This window comes from Convolutriloba macropyga, chromosome 5 (assembly GCF_964194025.1).
Source record: "Convolutriloba macropyga chromosome 5, txConMacr16.3, whole genome shotgun sequence".
In the NCBI taxonomy this organism is placed as follows: domain Eukaryota; kingdom Metazoa; phylum Xenacoelomorpha; order Acoela; family Convolutidae; genus Convolutriloba; species Convolutriloba macropyga.
Genome location: NC_134472.1, coordinates 21,874,110 through 21,895,779, shown reverse-complemented (window position 1 = coordinate 21,895,779; position 21,670 = coordinate 21,874,110). Strand labels below are relative to the sequence as shown.

The 21,670-nt window shown below is 34.9% G+C and overlaps 1 protein-coding gene across 1 annotated transcript in view; it reads left to right on the top strand.

The window, feature by feature from the left end:
• The first annotated feature begins 12,390 nt into the window (after positions 1 to 12,390).
• LOC142339874 (uncharacterized) overlaps positions 12,391 to 21,670 on the top strand; it is a 32,072-nt gene continuing 22,792 nt past the window's right edge. The window contains exons 1-2 of the mRNA XM_075390192.1: positions 12,391 to 12,727; positions 13,640 to 13,812. Of these exons, the coding sequence (XP_075246307.1) occupies positions 12,477 to 12,727; positions 13,640 to 13,812 (424 nt within the window). The 5' untranslated portion in view covers positions 12,391 to 12,476. The remainder of the gene's footprint in view (positions 12,728 to 13,639; positions 13,813 to 21,670) is intronic.

Here is a 21,670-nt window from a genome sequence, read left to right as displayed (position 1 = left end):
AGTCTCTTAAATTTTACCGCCTTTGCAAGTTCCCGCCAAATGGCGTACAATTTGGTTAACAAATAGCTTAAAACCCAACGGTTGGTTAATCAAAAATTTGGTGTCCAAAGAAAGATATTTTGAGTCGACGTTTTTAGAGCAAACAAAAATAGGATTTAACCGTACTCTTCCCGGAGGAAAATGCTGCAAATTTTCAATTTTTAAAAATTCTCGCCAATAGATTAGTCGGAGTCATTTTTTTTTAAGCAGGAGACAGCTAACCACACAGTCAACTAATTCGAAATATTCGGTTTCTCGAAAGATTGGTAATTTTTTCCCATTTTTTCCAAAACTTTGAAAAAATAAATTGTTTGCAAAAGCAACAAGCCAGATTAAAAAAAACTCTTTGTTGATCAACTGATTGTTTTTCGCCCCACTCCTTAAGTTACACAGTAAATGATAGTACGCGCGCCTGGGTGCTTAAAAGCATTTGCCTAATATGTTGGAACCGAAACAGAATAGATCCGATTAACTCAAAACAGTGGACTAGCGTCCTAATTACATTAGCAAAAATTGCTGTTTTCCCCCTCGAATTTGCATTTTTGCACCACGCCGTTCAACAAAACTTTTCGTATTTTTTTTACAAAACGCAATGGGGGCAATATTTTTTCTGTTCATGATTCAGCATGTTTTTCAAAACTGCTCAATTTGGAGTATCACCCCATTTTTAAACTATAAAAATTAACAATTTCAGGAAATATTACTTTAAATCCTTACACCGTGCTGTTATGTTTTACTAAAGCAATTTACTCTATGTAAAGTCTAAAACTCAGAATTTTAGCCTGTTTTCTCTAAAAACGATGTAAAATTTAGCTTTTTAAAAACAAAACAAGCATTTGTTTTCACAGCTAAGAGATTCAAAATAGTTAACGGATCGATCCATTTCATAAGTATCAGAAACGTTGGTAGCTTAACAGTTCCAAGTGGAACTTTTAGGTACATAATGTCTTCAAGTACAGGTCGTTTTTACCCTGGAAAATCGTTGTTGGTTCTGGTTATATACAACTATGTTTGCAGTAGCTGAGCATAAACGTAAAAATTGCAAAATTATGGAGAGATTGAGGCAGTTTGTAAGGGAGCCCCCGCCTTGAGGCAGTTTGTAACGCCTCCTGCCTTCTTCCAGTTAAACTGATAGCATTTAACTGATTAAAAGGTTTTTTGAGCGAGGCACTCCGGATTCGAAAACAAAATGACCTAGACTTATTCGCCAGTCAATTTTTGTGTCTGTGCAGGTTAAACTTGGGTGTCACTTGCGATGTAAGAAGACTTGAGATAATGCATTACGTGGCAAATGACCTAAAAGGCAAATTTCAATGAATTTTGAGCTTTGTTGAAACAAAACTTTTTTGAGAATGTAATTAGTCTAAAAATTTATTGCCAGTTTATTTATTCTTACTTATTATCAGTAATTACTTGAGACCAAATTCAGCGACCTAATTCCTCTTAACAAGTTTTTGGGTAATTTTGGGTAAGTTCAAAACCACTGATTGCCTAAGTGTTCTCATAATTAATAATTAGTATCGAAAGGCACATTTCTGACATTAATCAGCAATTAGGCTTTCTTTCATTTCGGTAAATACTAGATATTGTGTTCGTGGAAAGAGGTAATTTTAAGAGAACTTGAGTTAAATTAGCCTAGTGTCAATTGCTTCCACACATGTTTACAACTCTAACGTCAAATCAAGTGTCGTGAAAAAGTCCTACAAAATCGAGTAATTGTAATGACAAAATCGGACATTGGCTGCGTGCGTATAGTGCGGAAAGAATGGCGTTCATAAAAAACGTCAGTTATGCTCATTGGTGGAGCCCTGTTAAAAATAGCAGTTTAAGTCATGTTCCACTGGTGTTACTGAATGAATGTCTCATGCAAAGTAATTCTGTCCAGTTGTGACTCAGCTAGACTTCATAAATCTATCGTAAACAGAAATATCACATCAACTTGTTTGATAATTTGAACTTCAATGTCAAGAGGATGATTAGTACAGGTGAATTGACTGTTTGAGAGAGATTGAGATGAGTGCTAAACAGAACAACTGAGAGGTTGCTGTTAGTGGAAGAGAAACTTGTTTTTCTCTCGGAACAACCTGTATCTGCAGGTGAGACCTAATCGTAGAAAACCAGTTTAATGTCCCGAGATGAGCAGATACAGAGATGGTCACCGAAATAAATCCGAGTGGGGTTGCAACTATTATAGCAGAGTTTTAATGGTAGAGGAGTTACCCTTCTTCTTAATTCAATTAACACAATGCTTTGCGATTCCCGTAGTTATAGCTTGAACGAATGTTTCAGTTGGTTGTTTTTTATTGATTGTTAAATCACTTTCTTCAATTCAAAGTGATGAAGCGTTTTCAATTAAAACTTTGAAACGAAATACCCAGAAACCTATTTGAAATATTTTTGCATTTTTAACAGTTTTTTTGAAACAAAAAATGGTTCTGATCAATAACTTCAGTGGGATCTATTCTGTCCCCCAACCCCCCCCCCCCCCAGTTTTTATGACCCCCAGTTACAAATTATATGTTATTATATAGCACGTTACTATGTATGAAAATAGCACGTGCAGCTGGGGGTCATAAAAAAATTATGCTCACTAAGCTGGGGGGGGGGGGGGGGGGAACAGAATAGATAGATCACTTCAGCGTAAAACAAACAAGTCACGTTAAATACCATTCACTTTAACCCTGGAATTCAGCCTTTTCGGCCGGCTCCTAAGAAATTGAAACAGTGTTATTATGCATTTCAAACTGCTCACTGTTTCAATGAAAAGTTTTGAAAACTGTGAACAATTGCATTGGAATGCCTATAAAGTTTCACAAAGACTTCATTTTTACTGCAATTAATGCACAGGGTTTATGGCTTTAATTCTCGTCAAAAACATGGGCAGTCCATTGTTTTCGACAGTTTGATTCAGTTATTATCTATGGTGACTGTACGTGGATCAGGTATAATACTGCTCGAAGCAAGATCCTTGAAAAAGCAAAAATCTTAAAACAGAGCATAGTATGTTCCCATATGTCAGCCACACGAGATGATTTTATCTAATCTTTTTTATAAAGTGTTTCTCACCCAATAAACGGGGAGATCCAAAACAAGCGGACATCGTCTTTGCTACGCGCAAGAAGCGCTCCAATCTAACAACCAACCGTTTTTAATAACCCACCATAGGCTAATCAGATGCTAACAATTATTAACATATTTAGGCTCTGTTTTTTTGCGACTCTCGAAATCGACAGCGGTTTTTGTCCCTCATTAAACTGAAAAAGCCAGAAAAAGGTTTACAAGAGTTGCCTGCGGCGCGAAAAGAATGTTCTGTTCCAGTATTCCAAATGCTTTTGGCCGAAGTGACTTTTTCAGTAATTTCAGTAATTAGTTGCACCAATTGGAGATTCTGTGATGTTCAGAGAGGCCCTAAGTCGTGGGGTGAAGCTCACGGATTTCCCCTGCAAATGATTTTTTTTGTGACGAAAAACGTGTAATTGAGTGCCAACTTTGTAAGAGAGTTGCGCTCATTAAATTAATAACATCGGATCTTCATGATGTCGACCGTCACTCTGCTCCGAGAAACCCAAAACTTGGGTTCTACGCTGCCCAGAGAGGTCTCAAGTCTTGGCTCCTATACCTAAGTCTTGGCATCTTTTTCCCCTGCAAAGTCTTGGCAGAAAAATGTTTACAAGAATTGCCTGCGGCGCGAAAAGAATGTTCTGTTCCAGTATTCCAAATACTTTTGGCCGAAGTGACTTTTTCAGTTACTTCAGTAATTAGTTGCACCAATTGGAGATTCTGTGATGTTCAGAGAGGCCCTAAGTCGTGGGGTGAAGTTCACGGATTTTCCCTGCAAATGATTTTTTTGCGACAGAAAACGTGTAATTGAGTGCCAACTTTGTCAGAGAGTTGCGCTCATTAAATTAATAACATCGGATCTTCATGATGTCGACCTTAACTCTGCTCCGAGAAACCCAAAACTTGGGTTCTACGCTGCCCAGAGAGGTCTCAAGTCTTGGCTCCACTACCTAAGTCTTGGCATAGGTACCTAGTCTAGTGCATAGGTCTCAAGTCTAAGGTTTTTGTAAACCTTTTTCCCCTGCAAATGATTTTTTTTGTGACAGAAAACCTGTAATTGAGTGCCAACTTTGTAAGAGAGTTGCCCTCATTAAATTAATAACATCGGATCTTCATGATGTCGACCTTAACTCTGCTCCGAGAAACCCAAAACTTGGGTTCTACGCTGCCCAGAGAGGTCTCAAGTCTTGGCTCCACTACCTAAGTCTTGGCATCTTTCTGTCAATAATTGGTCTCTGCAAAATCTCTGAATCGGGCCTGAGGGGCTTCCGTACGGGTAACCATACTTTCATATGCAAACTTGATCTATCTTCAATGTTTTACCATTTTGAACAATTTTTCAAAATTTTCGAGATATTTGTTATACTTTTTGCTCCTAGAAGAAGCATCGCTACAACTGGAGGAAAAACCTATGATTGAATTGGGTATTTCGTGTTGAGTTTTTTTGAGTTGTTTGCAGACAATTAAATTTTTAAATGTGAAAAAAACCAGTTTGTCAAATTAAAATTACTTCCGATATTTAAAACAAACGTTTTCGAACTTTAAGTTCATTTGTCAGGTTAAAACTGTTTCACAAATTGTTAAAGGATAAAATGAATTTTTATTTACATTTTTCTGAGACCACAATTAAAACAATTCTATGAACTATTCTAAAAAATTCAATCGAAAATTTTTTCCATATACAATATTTAGCCTATTTACATCTCATAATTACATCTGTTATCAATTTCTTTTAAAACAATCCTATTCCGGATTTTTCGATTTTGGCCATGTTTTTGTATTTTTAGGGGTATTCCGAATTTGGCCTAACCCTAAGTATCCCACTGGAGGTTTTGCAAATTTTGTTTTGTCATGCACAAAATGTTTTTTGCCCTATGTATCCTTATCTAGTCAAAATTATGATTTGAACTAAAATTTTAGCGTGAGTTCCCAGCCCTTATATTCATCGCGTGTGTTTAGTGCCGGCTTCAGCTTGCTGATGTATGTAGCTTCGATAGTCATTAGCTTTTCTACCGTCCGACAGTCGTCCAGAATTTTCCATTCAATGTCATTCGTGGCGCCACAACATTCAACCAGATGTTGACCCACATGTGAATCCTTCTTTTGATGTTCTGCTATCCTTGTGGTAACATGCTGGCTTGATTGCCCAAGATAGATGGATCCGCATCCATTATATTTTATCTACCACGTGTATTTATATACCACGTGGGATTTCAGGTCTCTATCATAAGATGATTTCAGGGTAGGGAGGCATGATCCTACTTTCTGCGTTATAAAAACCACTCGCAATTCACATAGTTTCTTCAATTTGCTTGCAAAGTTTTACGTAGGGTTGCCGCTGTATTGTAGAAAAATTGTTGGCTTATCATGAGATCTAGTCTTGCTTTTTTGATGCTCTTTTGGTGTTGTGCTCAATTGGTGTTCACCGCCACTTATTACTTTCTCTAAAGTCTGGTTCACTATTTATGAAGTCCATTCCTCTGGATACTGATTTTTGGTCAAGCAAGTTTTGTTCTTTTCAAGAACCTGATCGAAGGCCAACCAATTAGAGGTTGAATTAAAAACCCTGTGAACCGTCCCTTGAATCACATTTTTCTTATGCTGAAGCGGTGCACAGCTGCAAAAATTCAGCAATATTGTAGTATCAGTTGGTTTTGATACCAATGACAGGTGATATTGCTTTTGCTGCTCAAGTTCATGTTAATGTCAGGAAAAACCAAATCCCCTTCCAAGTTAATTTTTTCTAAGGTAAATTGCAGGTTGTTGTGTAAAGAATTTGCGAATTTTAAGTACTCGTCCCGGTCGCCGCGAACCTTCAGATAATATTATCCACATACCTTTTAAACAATTACATCTTCTCACACCGCCCCACTGTCTGTTGGTTGCTGCAATAAGTACAAATCCAAACAACATCCTGCATGGTGGCGTATTCTTCATTCGTTATCTTTTGGCATTTTGCATGAAACCAGTTTTTGCATGATTCACATTCTACTCCTCTTCCTCGGAAAGTCACTCTTCGTTTACAGTCTTTGCGCTTCCTGTTTTGGTCGGATCTGGAGATATTTTCACAGAGCTCTGGTTTTTGCAGTGATGCGTCAAACGTTTTCATCCACACGTTTGCTAGTATTACGGCCAATGGTACACAAATAGCCAGAGCATCTGATTGTACATACCAGATCCCATTAGATTTAAAAGGAACATTTGTCAGTGCAAGCTTTAACAAACTTTTCATGGCGGACCATGGGATATCCAGAGCCAGGTTGCTTGAATACAGTTCTCTTAGAGCAATTTCTATAGCCTCTCCAACTGGAACGTTGGTGTACAAACCGGAACGTTGGTGTACAAATAAACCTTTTTTAAAAGGTTTATTTCTCTTTATGATTTAATACCAATTTTTGGCTATTATTTGTGGTTTTTGCATTGCATAAGTCCTGAAAAAATGTTTTCAGTTATTCTTTTTGCTAAAAGGAGATAATTGGATTTAGTATGGGCCCGTTTTTAATGCAATAAAGAACAAATAATTTTAACTGCGATTTTTTTTAGCTGAGTGCGCCATCTGTGTTGTATAGGTAGTTATTTACCAGTCACAAAAGTTATCAGAAGACAAATCATGAGTCATCGAAACTTGCTGAGACCTGCTTAATTTAACTTTCAAAGATTTTAGTTTATTTGTGCGTTTCCAACGTTCAATAGCTAGCACGTGTTTACAGTTTTGCCTATTTCATTGTCAAAATTTGATTAAATTTCTTTTATTTATTCGTTCAAGTTAACGCTTTTGGGATATCCATTTGTTGTAATTTTGTAATAAGAACTATCGTGTTTTCAATTCATTTTTCCAATTTTTTTGACAAAACGCTAACTAGTTCAAAGGAATGAATAGATTAGGGTTTCCGACTTTGATTATTATCAAGTTGTGCTTTGTCAAGTTGTGTTTAATTTATGTTATGAATAGACATTTCAAGTATAACTGATTATGGGTCATCAGTGTTTGGAAAACCAACATTGTTTTAATTTAGAATTTCACAGTTCAACCGAAAACAATAACACAAGCTGAAGAAATGTTGAAAATGTTTGAAAGCGGTTTTTGATAACTGAATTGTCACTGTTCATTGATGATAATTCACGGGGAGTGAAACTGAAATAATATTCGACATTCAATATTTGACATAATGTTTTTCTAAATTTTCCTCTATGATGTGATCAAGGAGAAACTGTGCGAATATCTTTGAAGCCGACTGGTCTCATCTTGCTGAACAAACAATGTGTTCTGTCCGCTCGGTTCCCACACCTGAATTTGAACACTTCAAGTCTATTGATCAGCCTTCTATTATCATTTCTCAATATCGGATCAACTTTTTTCAAACATTCCTCCGTACAATCCGTACCTTCTGTTTCCCGCCGCATTTCGGCAAGTTTGTCATAGGTTATGTCGAATTTGTCATCCAAATATTTCTCATTTTGGCTTTTGTACGACTCCGCTAGTTTCAGTTCGGCTTGCTCCGACCGAGTTCGTATCATTTCGTCCGCTTTGGCGTCTAATTTTTTCTCATCGACTATTCGTTTAAGAAGGTAAGCGTTGCTTGCTTGTTCCATAAACACAGCCATCACAATTTGTAAAATAATATACGTGACTTCTGTTTGAATAGATTTTGTAAGAACGCGCGATTAAGGAATAAAAGCAGGTGGTATCAAAACAAAACACAGCTATTTTTTATTGGGATTTTACAGATAACAATCGGTTTGCAAAAAAAGGAATGCTATCACAAATGAAACTGCTTGTATACCTCCGCTGTATTGTAAATCTCCATAACTAGGGGACCGGATAGTAAATCGAAAAGATATTACATCAAAAGTGGTATAGTTAAACAGAAATGGGACAGTAAATAGAAAGTGAACAGAAACTTATAATATATTTCAAATGACAGCTGTTAAGAGATTATTAACTAATTTCTAAGCATGAGTTTAGCTAATTTGGGCATGCGCTTCACTTATTCTATGGACATAAAACATTGCCAACCCTTGAATAACTTACAATACAAATAAAAATTGTTGTTAAAATGATCACGCAAAATTGGAAAAAATGAAAAAAAAACGCAAAAATTTTAAAGGCCCCCATTGTAACAAATTTAATCTTTGAGAATGCAATCTTCTTAAATTTTCTGTGAACAAAATGGAAAAAATTGGCTATTGGCTATTTAAAGCGTAACTGAGGAGGCTTGGTAATGTACGTTCCGACCTCGCCCATCCTGATTTTTGATTTCGTTGTCTTCCAAAAGAGGAAGAGACGGAATATTTTCTAGAGTTTGGTGTATGAATAAAAAACGCATTTAACTCAAACAATTAAACGATATGAATGGAGATGTTTTTGAGGGTTGATGAGATGCCATTAATGTGATTACAAGACAAGACAAACAACAAAACCAAATAACAAACAAAACTTTAGTCACGACCAAAGCTCAATATCTGTTTTAAAAAAGACTTGAACAAAGTCAAAATAGCATCACTTAAACCCTGAATTAACGAATTATCTTCAATACACAGAACAGATATGGGACTTGTCCTTAATGAGACTAGGTAGCAACTTACAAAAAAAAACTAAAACGTGCAAAGATAAAGAAAAATACGATTAATTCTTTGAAAAAAATTCCCATAAAACGTGGAAACCAACGGCTATCAGCTATAATTAGTATACTCGTTTTGCTAATGCTATCGGACGCCATTGAGACAATTCATTCCTATGAATATGCCTTACGACTAAAAAACGACAAATACTATCAACAAAAGTTTGTTTTTTTTCTCTGCCCCTCTCTCTAACATACGTGCGGGCGCCTGAGAGGATTCTCGATTGTATAGATGCCACGCTGCCAGGGATGTTCTGTAGTTTGGTCCTCTACTGGCAATTTGATCTGTTCGTGAGTTGTATTTAAAAGAAGAACGGAGCAGATATGTCCAATAATGCATGTAACACCTGTTCCTTAGTCTGCATTTTTGTAGTTTTGTCTCATAATTATATGCTTATGAAGTGCACTATCATTTTTGAGACGTGAAATCCTCTTTTCAGATTTTGTGAGAACTTTCAGTTTGCAGTATTGTGATTTTCTTCATTCTGTTTTTTTTCACGTGCATAAAGTTCTCCAGTTTTTCTAGGCATGATTTACTGTATACCTCCGCTGCTTGTAAACCTGCTTGTATACGTGCCTGTATACCTCAGCTATATTGTAAACCTCTATATTTGGGTAATCGAGTAGTAAATCGAAAGGATATTAGATTGAAAGCGGTAAAGTTAGAGAGCGACAGTAAATAGAAAGTGAACAGAAACTTATAATATATTTCAAATGACAGCTGTTAATAGAATATTTACTAACTTCTAAGCATGATTTTAGTTAATTTGGGCACGTGCTTCACTTATTCTATAGAAATAAAACATTGGCATCCTTTGAATAGTTTACAATACAAACAAAAATTGTTGTTAAAATGATCACACGAAACTGGAAAAAATAAAAACGCAAAAACTTTAAAGGCCCTCATTGTAACAAATTTAATCTTTGAGAATGCAATCTTCTTAAATTTTCAGTGAAAAAAAATGGAAGTAATTGGCTATTGGCTAAATAAAGCGTAACTGATAACAAGGAGGCTTGGTAATGTGCCTTCCGACCTCGCTCATCCTGATTTTTGATTTCGTTGTCTTCCAAAGGAGGAAGAGACGGAAAAATTTTCTAGAGTTTGCTGTATGAATAAAAAACGCTTTTAACTCAAACAATTAAACGATATGAATGAAGATGTTTTTGAGGGTTGATGAGATGCCCTTAATGTGACTACAAGACAAGACAAACAACACAATTAAATAACAAAACAAACTTTAGTCACGACCAAAGCTCAATGTCTTTTTTGAATAAAACTTGAACAAAGTCGAAATAGCATCACTTAAACCCTGATTTAGCAAATTATCTTTCATTCACAGAACAGATATGGGACTTGTCCTTAATGAGACTAGGTAGCAACTTACAAAAAAATCTAAAAAGTGCAAAGATAAAAGAAATACGATTATATCTTTGAGAAAAACTTCCAAGAAAACAAGGAAACCAACGGCTATCGGCTCTATTTATTATACTGGTTTTCCTAATACCAAAGGAAGCCATTGAGACAATTCATTATCATGAATATGCCTTACGACTAAAAAACGACAAATACTATCAACAAAAGTTTGTTCTTTTTTCTCCCCCTCTCTAACATACGTGCGGGCGCCTGAGAGGATTCTCGATCGCATAGATGCCAAGCTGCCAGGGATGTTCTGTAGTTTGGTCCTCTACTGGCAATTTGCTCTGTTCGTGAATGTTCTCCAGTGTTTCTAGGCTTGATTTTTTTCCAATAATATTTTTTAATTTCATTTTAAGCGCTTGTGTTTTTCAGGGCATATACATTCTGGTTATTTATTTTGTTGTATTTTTTCTTACGTGTCGTAAAATTTTTGCATTAATGTGACTTTAATGTTGGTATTTTGATTTTTTGGTATGTCACATTTTACAGCTGTGAATTACGGCTGTTTATGTTCTGATTTTACGGCTGTTTATTGTCAGTGTCTGGTCTAAATTATTTATTGATTTAAAGTTTGAAGTGTGGGAGTGTAATTTTGAGGAAATTTCACCTTTTTTTTTAACTCTTGACACTCTTCTACCCGTTATTTTTGGGGAAAATAACCGGCCCGGGTATGTGAGAGGTGGCTACAGTATCAGAAAGTGATATAACAAATGCTGTTGATAAAGTTGTTTTCGCCCACAATGTATTATTATGGTGTCCTTGTGATGGATGTGTTGTTTGTGTTTCTCAGTACTCGCATGAAGTTTCTAACTCTCTTGTAGTCTTTCTCTGAAGAATTGTTGGCATGCGTCTATCTGTCTAGCGTCCCGCTTCCGTTCATATGTTGTCAAGTAACTGTATTTCATGTGATTTTAGTTTTAAAATGTTTTTTTTTTGCGTAACCTGGGTATTCTTTTCTTATATGTTCGGGAAATTTATTGCCTCTTTTGATTTTTTTTCTATATTTATCGATGTTTTCTTGATGTTTCTTCATTTCATTTTTCGTATCTTTTGATATATTTTTCATTCACTATCGTCCTGTAAAGATTAACAAGACGGCTAATTCGACACCGTGCGTAGCACAGAGTGTTCCAACATACGTTCATAATTTTCTTGTTTTGAGAGGAAAAACTCTTTTTGATTAACACTCATAAAAATCATAGATTGAAGAAACTTTTTGGAGCATTCTTAATAAAAATTTTCATCAATATGGAAATTTAAAAAACCACAACTCTCATTTTGACATAATTTTAAGATGCATTAAACCACATGTACTGTCAATTATGTAGCACCATAAAGAAATTCCCCATCAAAAAAGTTTTTTAGGTAAATTTACCTGCAAAAAGCACGCGCAAATTGCAGGTAAATTTACCTAGAAAATTTTTTTGCAGGTAAAATTCTAGGTGATTTTACCTGCAAATTCTAGGTAGATTGCATTTAAATTTACCTAGAATTTTACCTGCAAAAATGAAATTCTAGGTAAATTTACCTGCAATTTGCGCGTGTTTTTTGCCGGTAAATTTAACTAGAAAAATTTTTTTGCAGGTAAAATTCTAGGAGGGTATAACTGCAAATTCTAGGTAACTTGCAGGAAATTTTACCTAGAATTGCAGGTAATGTAATGTGTTTGCAGGTAGATTCTAGGTGAATTGCATTAAAGAACAATTTACTTGCAAAATCTAGGTAAATTTACCTGCAATTTATAATCAATTTATCTGCAATTTTTTTAGAGTGTAAAACCAAACATATTTCTTACGCATGAAGCCCGTTATAATGGCAAAATTGAGCAGCCCGAAGCTTTCTTACGTTTGAAACCGAACATACCAAAAACTTCGGATCTATTCTGTTTTGCCCCCCCCCCCCCCCCACCCCCAGTGTTTTTTACGCCCCCAGTGACAAATTGTATCTATTTTGCCCCCCCCCCCCCCCCCAGCTTAATATTTTTTATGCCCCCCAGACGCACGTGCTATTTTTTTACATAGTAACGTGCTATATAACAACACATAATTTGTAACTGGGGGCGGGGGCGTAAAAAATACTGGGGGGGGGGGGGCAGAATAGATCCGGCAAATTATAAGTTGTTATATTGCACGTTACTACGTAAAAAATAGCTCGTGCGCCCGGGGGTAGGACGTAAAATTTATAATGGCGAAGACCCCAAACTCAGCGGCCTAATTAACCTATTCAAGCACGTGCGCCGTTAACTGATAATAATATTATGATGTCTATGCACTACAGACATTATTGGCCAGCAATGTTAACGGTCATTGCACTGTAATTTAATTATTTACAAAATCAAAATGGACGAACGAGTATCAACGCGAAATGAGCTCCCCAATTCTGTTATCAGTGGAGGAGTTGGAAGTGGAGGTGGAAGTGGAGGTGGAAGTGGAGGTGGAAGTGGAGGTGGAAGTGGCGTTGCAAGTGGAGGGTCAGCAGAGAAGATGCGGATGGAACAGTGTAACGAGGCATCCAGTGATGAAGGAGATATACCTGTTGAACAGAACACCCACAAAATTCCGGATGGTCGATCTAAGCTTGGTGACTTCAGGCTAGTTTAACGCTTGGAAAGACGTGTGATGGTCACCTGCCCACTAAGCTACCGCGAAACGCAATTTTGTAATAATTTCATAATATACAGCTTGCATCTGAAATGGCATATGTTATGTGGCCCAAAGAGTATGTGCTATATTTGGTTCTTTCACATCCATTAACACCCCCCCACACCCCAGCTTAGTGCCCCCCCCCCCCAAATCATGGTAAACATACCAAAGGCGGGGGGGGACTATAATTTCGTGGGGGGGGGGGGGGGGGGGTAGGGGATATAATTGGAAACACCCGAGTAGTGATCATATCTCTTATAGCCCACCTTACGGTATAAATATAACTATAAATTTGTGTGTGTAAGTGGGGTGCCCTCCCCCCTCCCAGTACGTTATGCTCCCCTCAGTTACAGAGCACGTGTCATTACATAGTAATTCATTATGTAAAATATGGCACGTGCGTCTGGGGGGGCGCAAATAATATGCACCCACTAAGCTGGGGGGGGGGGGGGGGGGGGGGACACAAACGGAAAAGATCCCATAGGGCACCTTTAATAAGGTATTTTTATCACCGCTGATTGATTGCTAGCACTTCATCACCTTAATGACGTTGAAATTAACCATCCTCAGTATTCTATTTCTAAGTGTGGGGAGTAATTTATGAATTCTCGGACTTAACGCCAAGCCAAAATAAGTTCTGGAACCCTCTAATTTCAAGCCTTATATCAGTACTGATTCTGAGCTATGACCATGTCTGCACTGCCAGATTTTTACTGTCAGCTAAATGCAAGTCTTAGTCGCGACATTCACGTCTAATGCAAGTCTTGGCCGAGACGTGAATGTTCGCTCAACATTAAAAAATCAATATTACCCACCCCCACCCACCATTTTACCGAAGAGAAAGTTTATTTTCTTTTCAGGATGAGCTCACGTCATAAACTTCTCAGCACTCCAAACATAACAATCTCAGGGCCGGGTGCAGCCGCCAATGTTCCCAACACCCCCCAATCAGAGCCAGTTGAAGCAAAAAATCCGCTTCAGACCCAAAAGCCATCCAAAGCAGATCTGGCAAGTCACAAGGGCCTAATCACAGGTACAACAAAAAGGGGTCCTGAAACTTGGGATCATTTCTGTTTGTGCGCCGTTATACACGGAAAGATCTGAAACTGCTTCGGTAGACCGTGAAATTTGGTTGCGTGCTGTGTATGTTAGCCTAATAATCGCATGCTCGTTTTTCCCTTAATAATAGTTTGTGTAGTCCAAGAAGAGTTCAAGTTGAGAAATCACTGAAAAAGGATGTAAAAAATCAATGAAGTGCGGTCAAAATTAACAATTTTTTACCACAAAGCAGCCGCTCCTTTTAGAGCTGAGGGCGGTGAAAAAAGTGGCGAATTTTCGCATAAAATGCGTGTTTTAGCGATAATATTTTCATTTTTACCACTGTTAATTTCAACGGATATCGCGTGTATTTTGAAAATGTTTGTGCTACTATTATTTGATCCGCAAGGTTGAAGGAACGACAAGAATTTTAACTGACCTTTAAAAATGTTTGAAAGTCCAATTTTAGATCATTACGACGCAGAGGTATACCCCAAAATTTCCGTCTTAGTACAAATTGCGCAAAAATTAGATACATTAAACGAACGAAATTAGGAGACAAGCTTTGTATCTTATTTTTCGCAAAAGAGGTTACGCCATTTTTGCGAAATTGAGATACTTTAAAATAGTAATATAGGCGACAAGCCTTGTAGCACGTTCCGCTCATTTCAGGTATTTTTTTTGCAAAAAATTTATTTCTAATTCCCAATTGAGCCTAATTGAAAGCGCGCTTTTGAGCGTGCAAAATTAATTTGAAGCTTTATTAATTGAGCATGCAAAAGTAATTTGAAGCTTTTAGAGTGATTTAAGGATGAGAATTAATGACGCGACAAAATATATTTGTTTAGAATTTTGGGTTTTGTTGTTTTTTAGTGTATGTCTTTTCATAGGTGATATACACCCTTTTTCTGCTTCTGAATTCAATATTTATGAAATTCAATTATATATAGAACAAGAACGAGATAGCAGAATGGAGAAATTTTCCAGGAAAAATCATTAGACACCTGTAAACGTGTAAATAGACGAACAAAAATAATAGACACCTATGAATCTGTAAATAGGCGCAATAAAATGGTGATTCAAAATTTAATAGACCCCTGTAATCTTTAAAAAATTGGTCGCGCAATGGAGGGATTTTTCAGACTAATATAATGTATATCCAAACTGACGCAGAATTCAGGGACTTTTTAGAGAAGAATGCTAGATACCTTTAAAACAAACTAAGTTTAGCAATTCATTTGCTGAAGTCGAATGCGAATCACTCCTTATATCACATTTAGCAAGAAAAAAACAGTAATCAATTTACCTGTGATTTTAACCGAAATTTCCCTCTGTCCAATCTTATCTCGGTATTCACAACAAAAAAGAGGAGTTAATAAGTTGCTATAGGACAAACGTTCGTGTTATAGATGAAAAAATTTACGTAAATATCAGGTTTTTTTTAAGAAATAACCAATTCAACCAAAAAACAAAAATTGAGAGGGTTTTTCTCCGAAAAAATTTTACTTGTAAAGTTTTAATAAAATAATCTCTATTTTTCAGAAATAATTTTTTTTGGTCAAATTTTCTGAAAAATCTCTTAAAAAAAGGCTTTGAGTGATGCCAATTCCATTTCCCGGCCTACAACTCTCATCTAATATAAAAATATTAGATATATTTGGCGGATGCAATAGGTTCAATGGCGGATTATATATACAATCAGTGCAAGGATTAGATACTTTTAGTGCAAATTAGAGTTTCCTTAAATGCAATAAAAAAAACAAAAGTCGAGCGGATTCCTGATACGTAGAGCGCAAAAAATGATACACAGCTTTTATCTCAATTTCACTGTTCAATTTTGGAATATTATAGGATCACGGGTTGCCAAAATTCCCATCAATATTGCTTGTTTTTGCAAAAGTATCTATTTTTTGCAATATTGTATTAAAATAGGAAAAACAAACAAGAGATACGCAGATCAGGCAAATTTGCCCGTGACCATTTGGATATACTTCTGCGGCGTAATGATGATTACATCTTTACCAATCGTGAGCTGGGGAAATAAAACGGCGCTTGATTTTGTGCCGTCTGAAATGAAAAAACATGTACTGATAATAATTTTCATATTATAGAGACCTCATTAATATCTATGCACTTTTACACGAAACAAAGGCAAATAATTTCAAAATGCAAGTGAAGTCATTCACTTTAATTGTTATATTAATACTCAAACACTAAAATATTTCATAGCAACTTCACCCGATCAGTCATTTTAACTCACTTTTAACGCTAAAGTAATTTTGGCCTACCTTATTTTACCTTAAAATGACATTAAATTTAAAGGGCCGGTACTTTATTTTTTACTTTGATATATCTTAACGTATTATTCAGCAGTACTTTAACTTTGTTTAGTGTGCATATTCTATAATACTGGCCGTAAATCTTTGATATTGATTGCGTTACCATTATGGTTGCGGCCCCATTTGTACTGGCTCATGTTATTTGATATTAAGACATGTTGTTCTGCATTGGTTTACTTATACTTTTACAGAATTTGTAATAAAAAAATTTTTTTGTTGTTCTGACCCACTTTATTGTTGAGAGAAACTATATACTCGAATGGGTTTTTTGCCCAGTCACTTTTGGTCGTAGAAATCGAAGCAAAAAAATTTTCCTAGTTTTTCTATTTTGAAGAGTTATCATGGTTTAAATTTTTGGGTGAACACGTGAGATTTGGCATGGTTTTGCTCACTTTCAGGAGAATTTTTGTTCAAATTATGGTTTTTTCCATGGTATTATAAATTAAAAATTTCAATTTACGCTACAAAATGAAACAAATGTAAGTTCATTATTGACAAAAGACAAAAAAATGGCTAATTATGATCTCATGAGGAATTTTTCTATTATATTACCAAATTCTATATGACAGCTGTTTTTTAAAAACCTTTTCAGATATGTCTTAATAAAAATATCTCTATTTTTTTCAGAAATAATTTTATTTTTCAAATTTTCTGTGAAATCCCTCTACAAAAGAATTTGTGTGAAGCCAATTCCATTTCCCGGCCTACAAAACTTGTGAAAACATTGTGATAAATTGTCAGCCTCATATGGTATGTCAATAACGCGTAAACCTCTTTTAATCATTTAATTGCTATCAATTAATAAACGCGCTTTAAATCTTTAAATTAGGTTTAATGGTTGATAAAATTGCGGAAAAAATACACACAAATCGAGCACATTCGGGATATAAACCGCGCAAAAAATAAGATACACAGCTTGTATTTCGAGTTCTTGGTTAAAATTTGGACACTTTGCAAACACGGGTTGCAAAATTCCCTTCAATATTGCTTTTTTTTGCTAAACTATTCATTTTTGCAATATTGTATTACCATAGGAAAAACGAACAAGAGACACGCAGATCAAGCGAATTTGCCCGGGACAATTTGGGTATACCTCTGCGGCGTAATGATGATTATATTTTCACCAATCGTGAGCTGGGGATTTGTAAACAGCGCCGTTTGAAATGAAAAAACATGTACTGATGAAATTTTCATGTGATTGATAGAATCCTCGTTAAAATCTAAGCATTATTACTTGAACGAAAAACGAATAATTTTAAAATGCAAGTGAAGTCTTTCACGTGAACTTTTATATTAATACACACACCAAAATATTTCAAGGTAACTTCAGCTGGTCATTCATTTTAACTTAATTTAAGACTAACGCAATTGTGACCTTCCTTAATTTACTTTAAAATGACATTAAAAATAAAAGGGGTGCTACTTTAGTTTTTACTTTAAATATATCTGAACGTATACTTCAGCAGTACCTTATCTTTGTTTGGTGTGCATACGCTATGCTACTGGCCTTGAACTTCTTCTAAATCCTTGATATTCATTGTGAGCTCATTATTGTTTCGAACCCATTTGTATTTGCTCAAACTTTTTCGATATTAAGACATGTTTTTTGGACGGTTTTTGGATATTTTTTGCATTAGCTTTCTTATACTTTTACAAAAATGGTAATACCAAAACTTTTTGTTGCTCCGACCCATTTAAGTGGTGAGTGGAACTATATACTCAAATGGGTTTTTCGCTCAGTCAACTTGGGCCGTAATATTCGAAATTAAAAAGATTTTTTTCTAATTTTGTTAATTAATGAGTAAACAAGGTTTAAAGTTTTATGTGAAAACGTGATATTTGGCATGATTTTGCTCACTTTTAGGAGAATTTTTGTTCAAATTATGATTTTTTTCACGGTATTATAAATTAAAAATTTCATTTTACTTTACAAAATGAAACAGATGTATGTCCCTTATTGACAAAAGACAAAAAAATGGCTAGTTATGGTCTCATGAGGAATTTTACTATTATATTACCAAATTCTATATGAGAGCTGTTTTTTTAAAAACCTCTTCAGATAAGTTTTAAAAAATATATATCTATTTTTCAGAGATAATTTTAATTTTAAAATTTTCTGCGAAATTAAAAAGAGCGTGGGTGATGCCAATTCCATTTCCCGGCCTACAAATCACATCAAACAAAAACATTGTGATAAATTTCAGACTTAAATTGTATATTATTAACCTGTAAACCACTTTTAAGCGTAGATTTGCTATCAGTTAATAAACGCGTTTTCTTCAATTAAGTTTAAAGGTGGATAATACATACATTCAGTGCGAAGCGAAGGTCAGATGTATTCAGTAAGAACTAGAGATAGCTTACGTGTGAAAAATAAGATACAGAAATTGAGCACATTCGTGATATTTACCGGGCAAAAGATAAGATACACAGCTTTTATCTCAGAAGCGCAGTTAACTTTTGGACACTTTTGCAAACACTGCTTTCGCAATTCGCTTCATTTTTGCCTGTTTTTGCTAAAGTATCCAATTTTTTCAACAATGTTACATTTTCATGGTATTAATATTGGAAAAACGAACAGAGATACGCAGATCGGGCAATTGGGGTACACCTCTGCAGCGTAATGCTGATTATATATTTACCATTCGTGAGCGGGGGGGGGGGATTGTAAACGGTGCATGGTTTTGCGCCGTATACAATGCAAAATCATGTATTGATGGAAACTTTCATTTGATAGAAACCTTGTTATTAACTAATTACTTTGAGACGAAACCCAAGCAAAAAACCTTAAAACGAGGATGAGGTAAATCACGTGATTTATTAGAATATTACACACACATAAAAATAATTCAAGTAAATTATCCCGGAATATTCACATTAATATACACTTAACGCTGAGGCAATTTCACCCTACTATAATCAACATTAATACGACCTTAAGAGTTTAAGGGGCGCTGCTTTAAGTAATAATTTAAATATACTTTAACGTATACTTTAACAGTACTTGAACTTTTTTAGCGTGCTTACACCTGAATACTTGCCACGAATTTCTTCTAAATCCTTGATATTAATTGTGTAACCATTATTGTTTCGACCACTTTTGCATTTGCTCAACGTTTGTTGACATTAAGACGTGTTTATCTGCATTGGTTTTCTTATACTTTTGAAAAATTGATAATACAAAATTTTTTTGTTGTTTCGACCCATATTAGTGGTGAGTGGAATTACATACTCAAATTGGTTGTTTTGTCCCATTCAATTTTGTCCGTAGAACTCGAAATTAAAGTTTTCTTTCTTGTTTTGTTTTTTTTAAATAGTTATCAAGGTTTAAAATTTTGTGTGAACAGGGGATATTTGGACATGATATTGTGCAGATTTAGAAGAATTTTTGTTCAAATACAAGGTTTTTTTCCATTGTAACATTATTTCAATATTTCCTTTTACGCTACCAAATCAAACAAAGGTATTTTCCTTATTGACAAAAGACGAAAAAAGACTAGTTATGGTCTCAAGAGGAATTTTACTATAATTTTATCAAATTCTATATGCGAACTGTTTTTTAAAAGGTTTTCATATAAGTTTAAAAAAATTATCCCATATTTTTCGGAAATCATTTTATTTGTCAATTTTTCTGTGAAATCTCTCAAAAAAAGAATTTGTGTGAAGTCAATTCCATTTCCCGACCTACAAATCTGATCAAGTGAAAACATTGTGATAAATTGTCAGCCTCATATAGTATATTATTAACACGTAAACCTCTTTTTAATCATTTAATTGCTACCAATTAATAAACGCGCTTTAAATTTTTAATTTAGTTATAATGGTGGAGAAAATATACATTCAGTGCGAAGACTAGATGCATTCAGAGCGAATTAGAGTTAGCTTACGTGCGGAAAAAAAAAGACACAAATCGAGCACATTCGTGATATGTACTGCGCAAAAAACAAGATACACAGCTTGTATCTCGAGTTCGCGGTTAAAATTTGGACAGTTTTGCAAACACAGGTTGCAAAATTCCCTTCAAAATTGCTTGTTTTTGCTAAACTATCCATTTTTGCAATATTTTATTACCATAGAAAAAACGAACAAGAGATACGCAGATCGAGCGAAATTGCCCGTGACAATTTGGGTTTACCTCTGCGGTGTAAGATGGATTATATTTTTAACAATCGTGAGCGGGGGGATTTGTAAACGGCTTGTTTTGAAATGAAAACCATGTACTGTTGAAAATTTTCATATGAAAGATATAATCTTCGTTAAAATCTAAGCACTTTTACTTGAAACAAAAACAAATAAATTTCAAATGCAAGTGAAGTCATAAGACTAGCGCAATTGTGAACTTCCTTAATTTACTTTAAGATGACATTAAAAATCAAAGGAGTGCTATTTTAGTTTTTACTTTAAATATATCTGAACGTATACTTCAGCAGTACCTTACCTTTGTTTAGTGTGCATACGCTTTAATACTGGCCTTGAACTTCTTCTAAATCGTTGATATTCATTGTGCGCTCATTATTGCTTCCACCCCATTTGTATTTGCTCAACCTTTTTCGATATTCAGACATGTTTTTTGCATGATTTTTTGGATATTTTTTTGCATTAGCTTTCTTATACTTTTACAAAATTGGTAATACAATTAATTATTGTTGCTTCGACCCATTTTAGTGGTGAGAGGAACTATATACTCAAATGGGTTTTCTGCTCAGTCAATTTGGGCCGTAAAGTTCGAAATTAAAAAAGATTTTTTCTAATTTTTTTATTTTAAAGAGTTATCAAGGTTTAAAGTTTTATGTGAACACGTGATATTTGGCAAGATTTTGTTCTTTTTTAGGAGAAGTTTCGTTCTATTAAAGTTTTCTTCTAATACAGTTTTTTTTTCAAAATTTTATTTTACGCTAAACAATAAAACAAATGTGTGTTTCTTATAAACGAAAGACAATAAAAAAGCTAGTAATGGTCTCATAGGGAATTTTATTATTAAAATATCAAACTCTATATGAGAGCTGTTCTGTTAAAAACCTTTTTATCTTTTTTTTTTTCAAAGCACTTGGACACTATAGACTTTTCATATCAAAATTCTGCTAAAAATAAACCTCAATTAGAATCAAATGATGCCCCTTGAACAAACAATTCCTTTTGAAGGAATCGATCAAATTTTTTATGGCTTCGACTCTGAGTTTTTGCAATTTTTAATGAAATTTTGATTTCCTTTGGATGTTTTTGGCAAGTGCAGTCTGGCTGACAAATATTAAAATATGCTCCCTTATGAGCATTAACTAAGTCAATCTAGTGCTTTGAGTGGACAGCTAATTGCTCTTAAAACTTCAAAAACAATTTTTCGAAAAAGTTTTTCAAAAATATTGAACATTTTCAAACTTAATTCCGTTTATTTAAAAAATCAGTCCCGATAATTACAAGACGTTTTTTTCAACTACAACCAAACATTTGGTAAGCAGTTTTCTCTTTTAACTATTGTTTTTTGACTGCGATACAACGAGCTTTCATTTTTTTTTC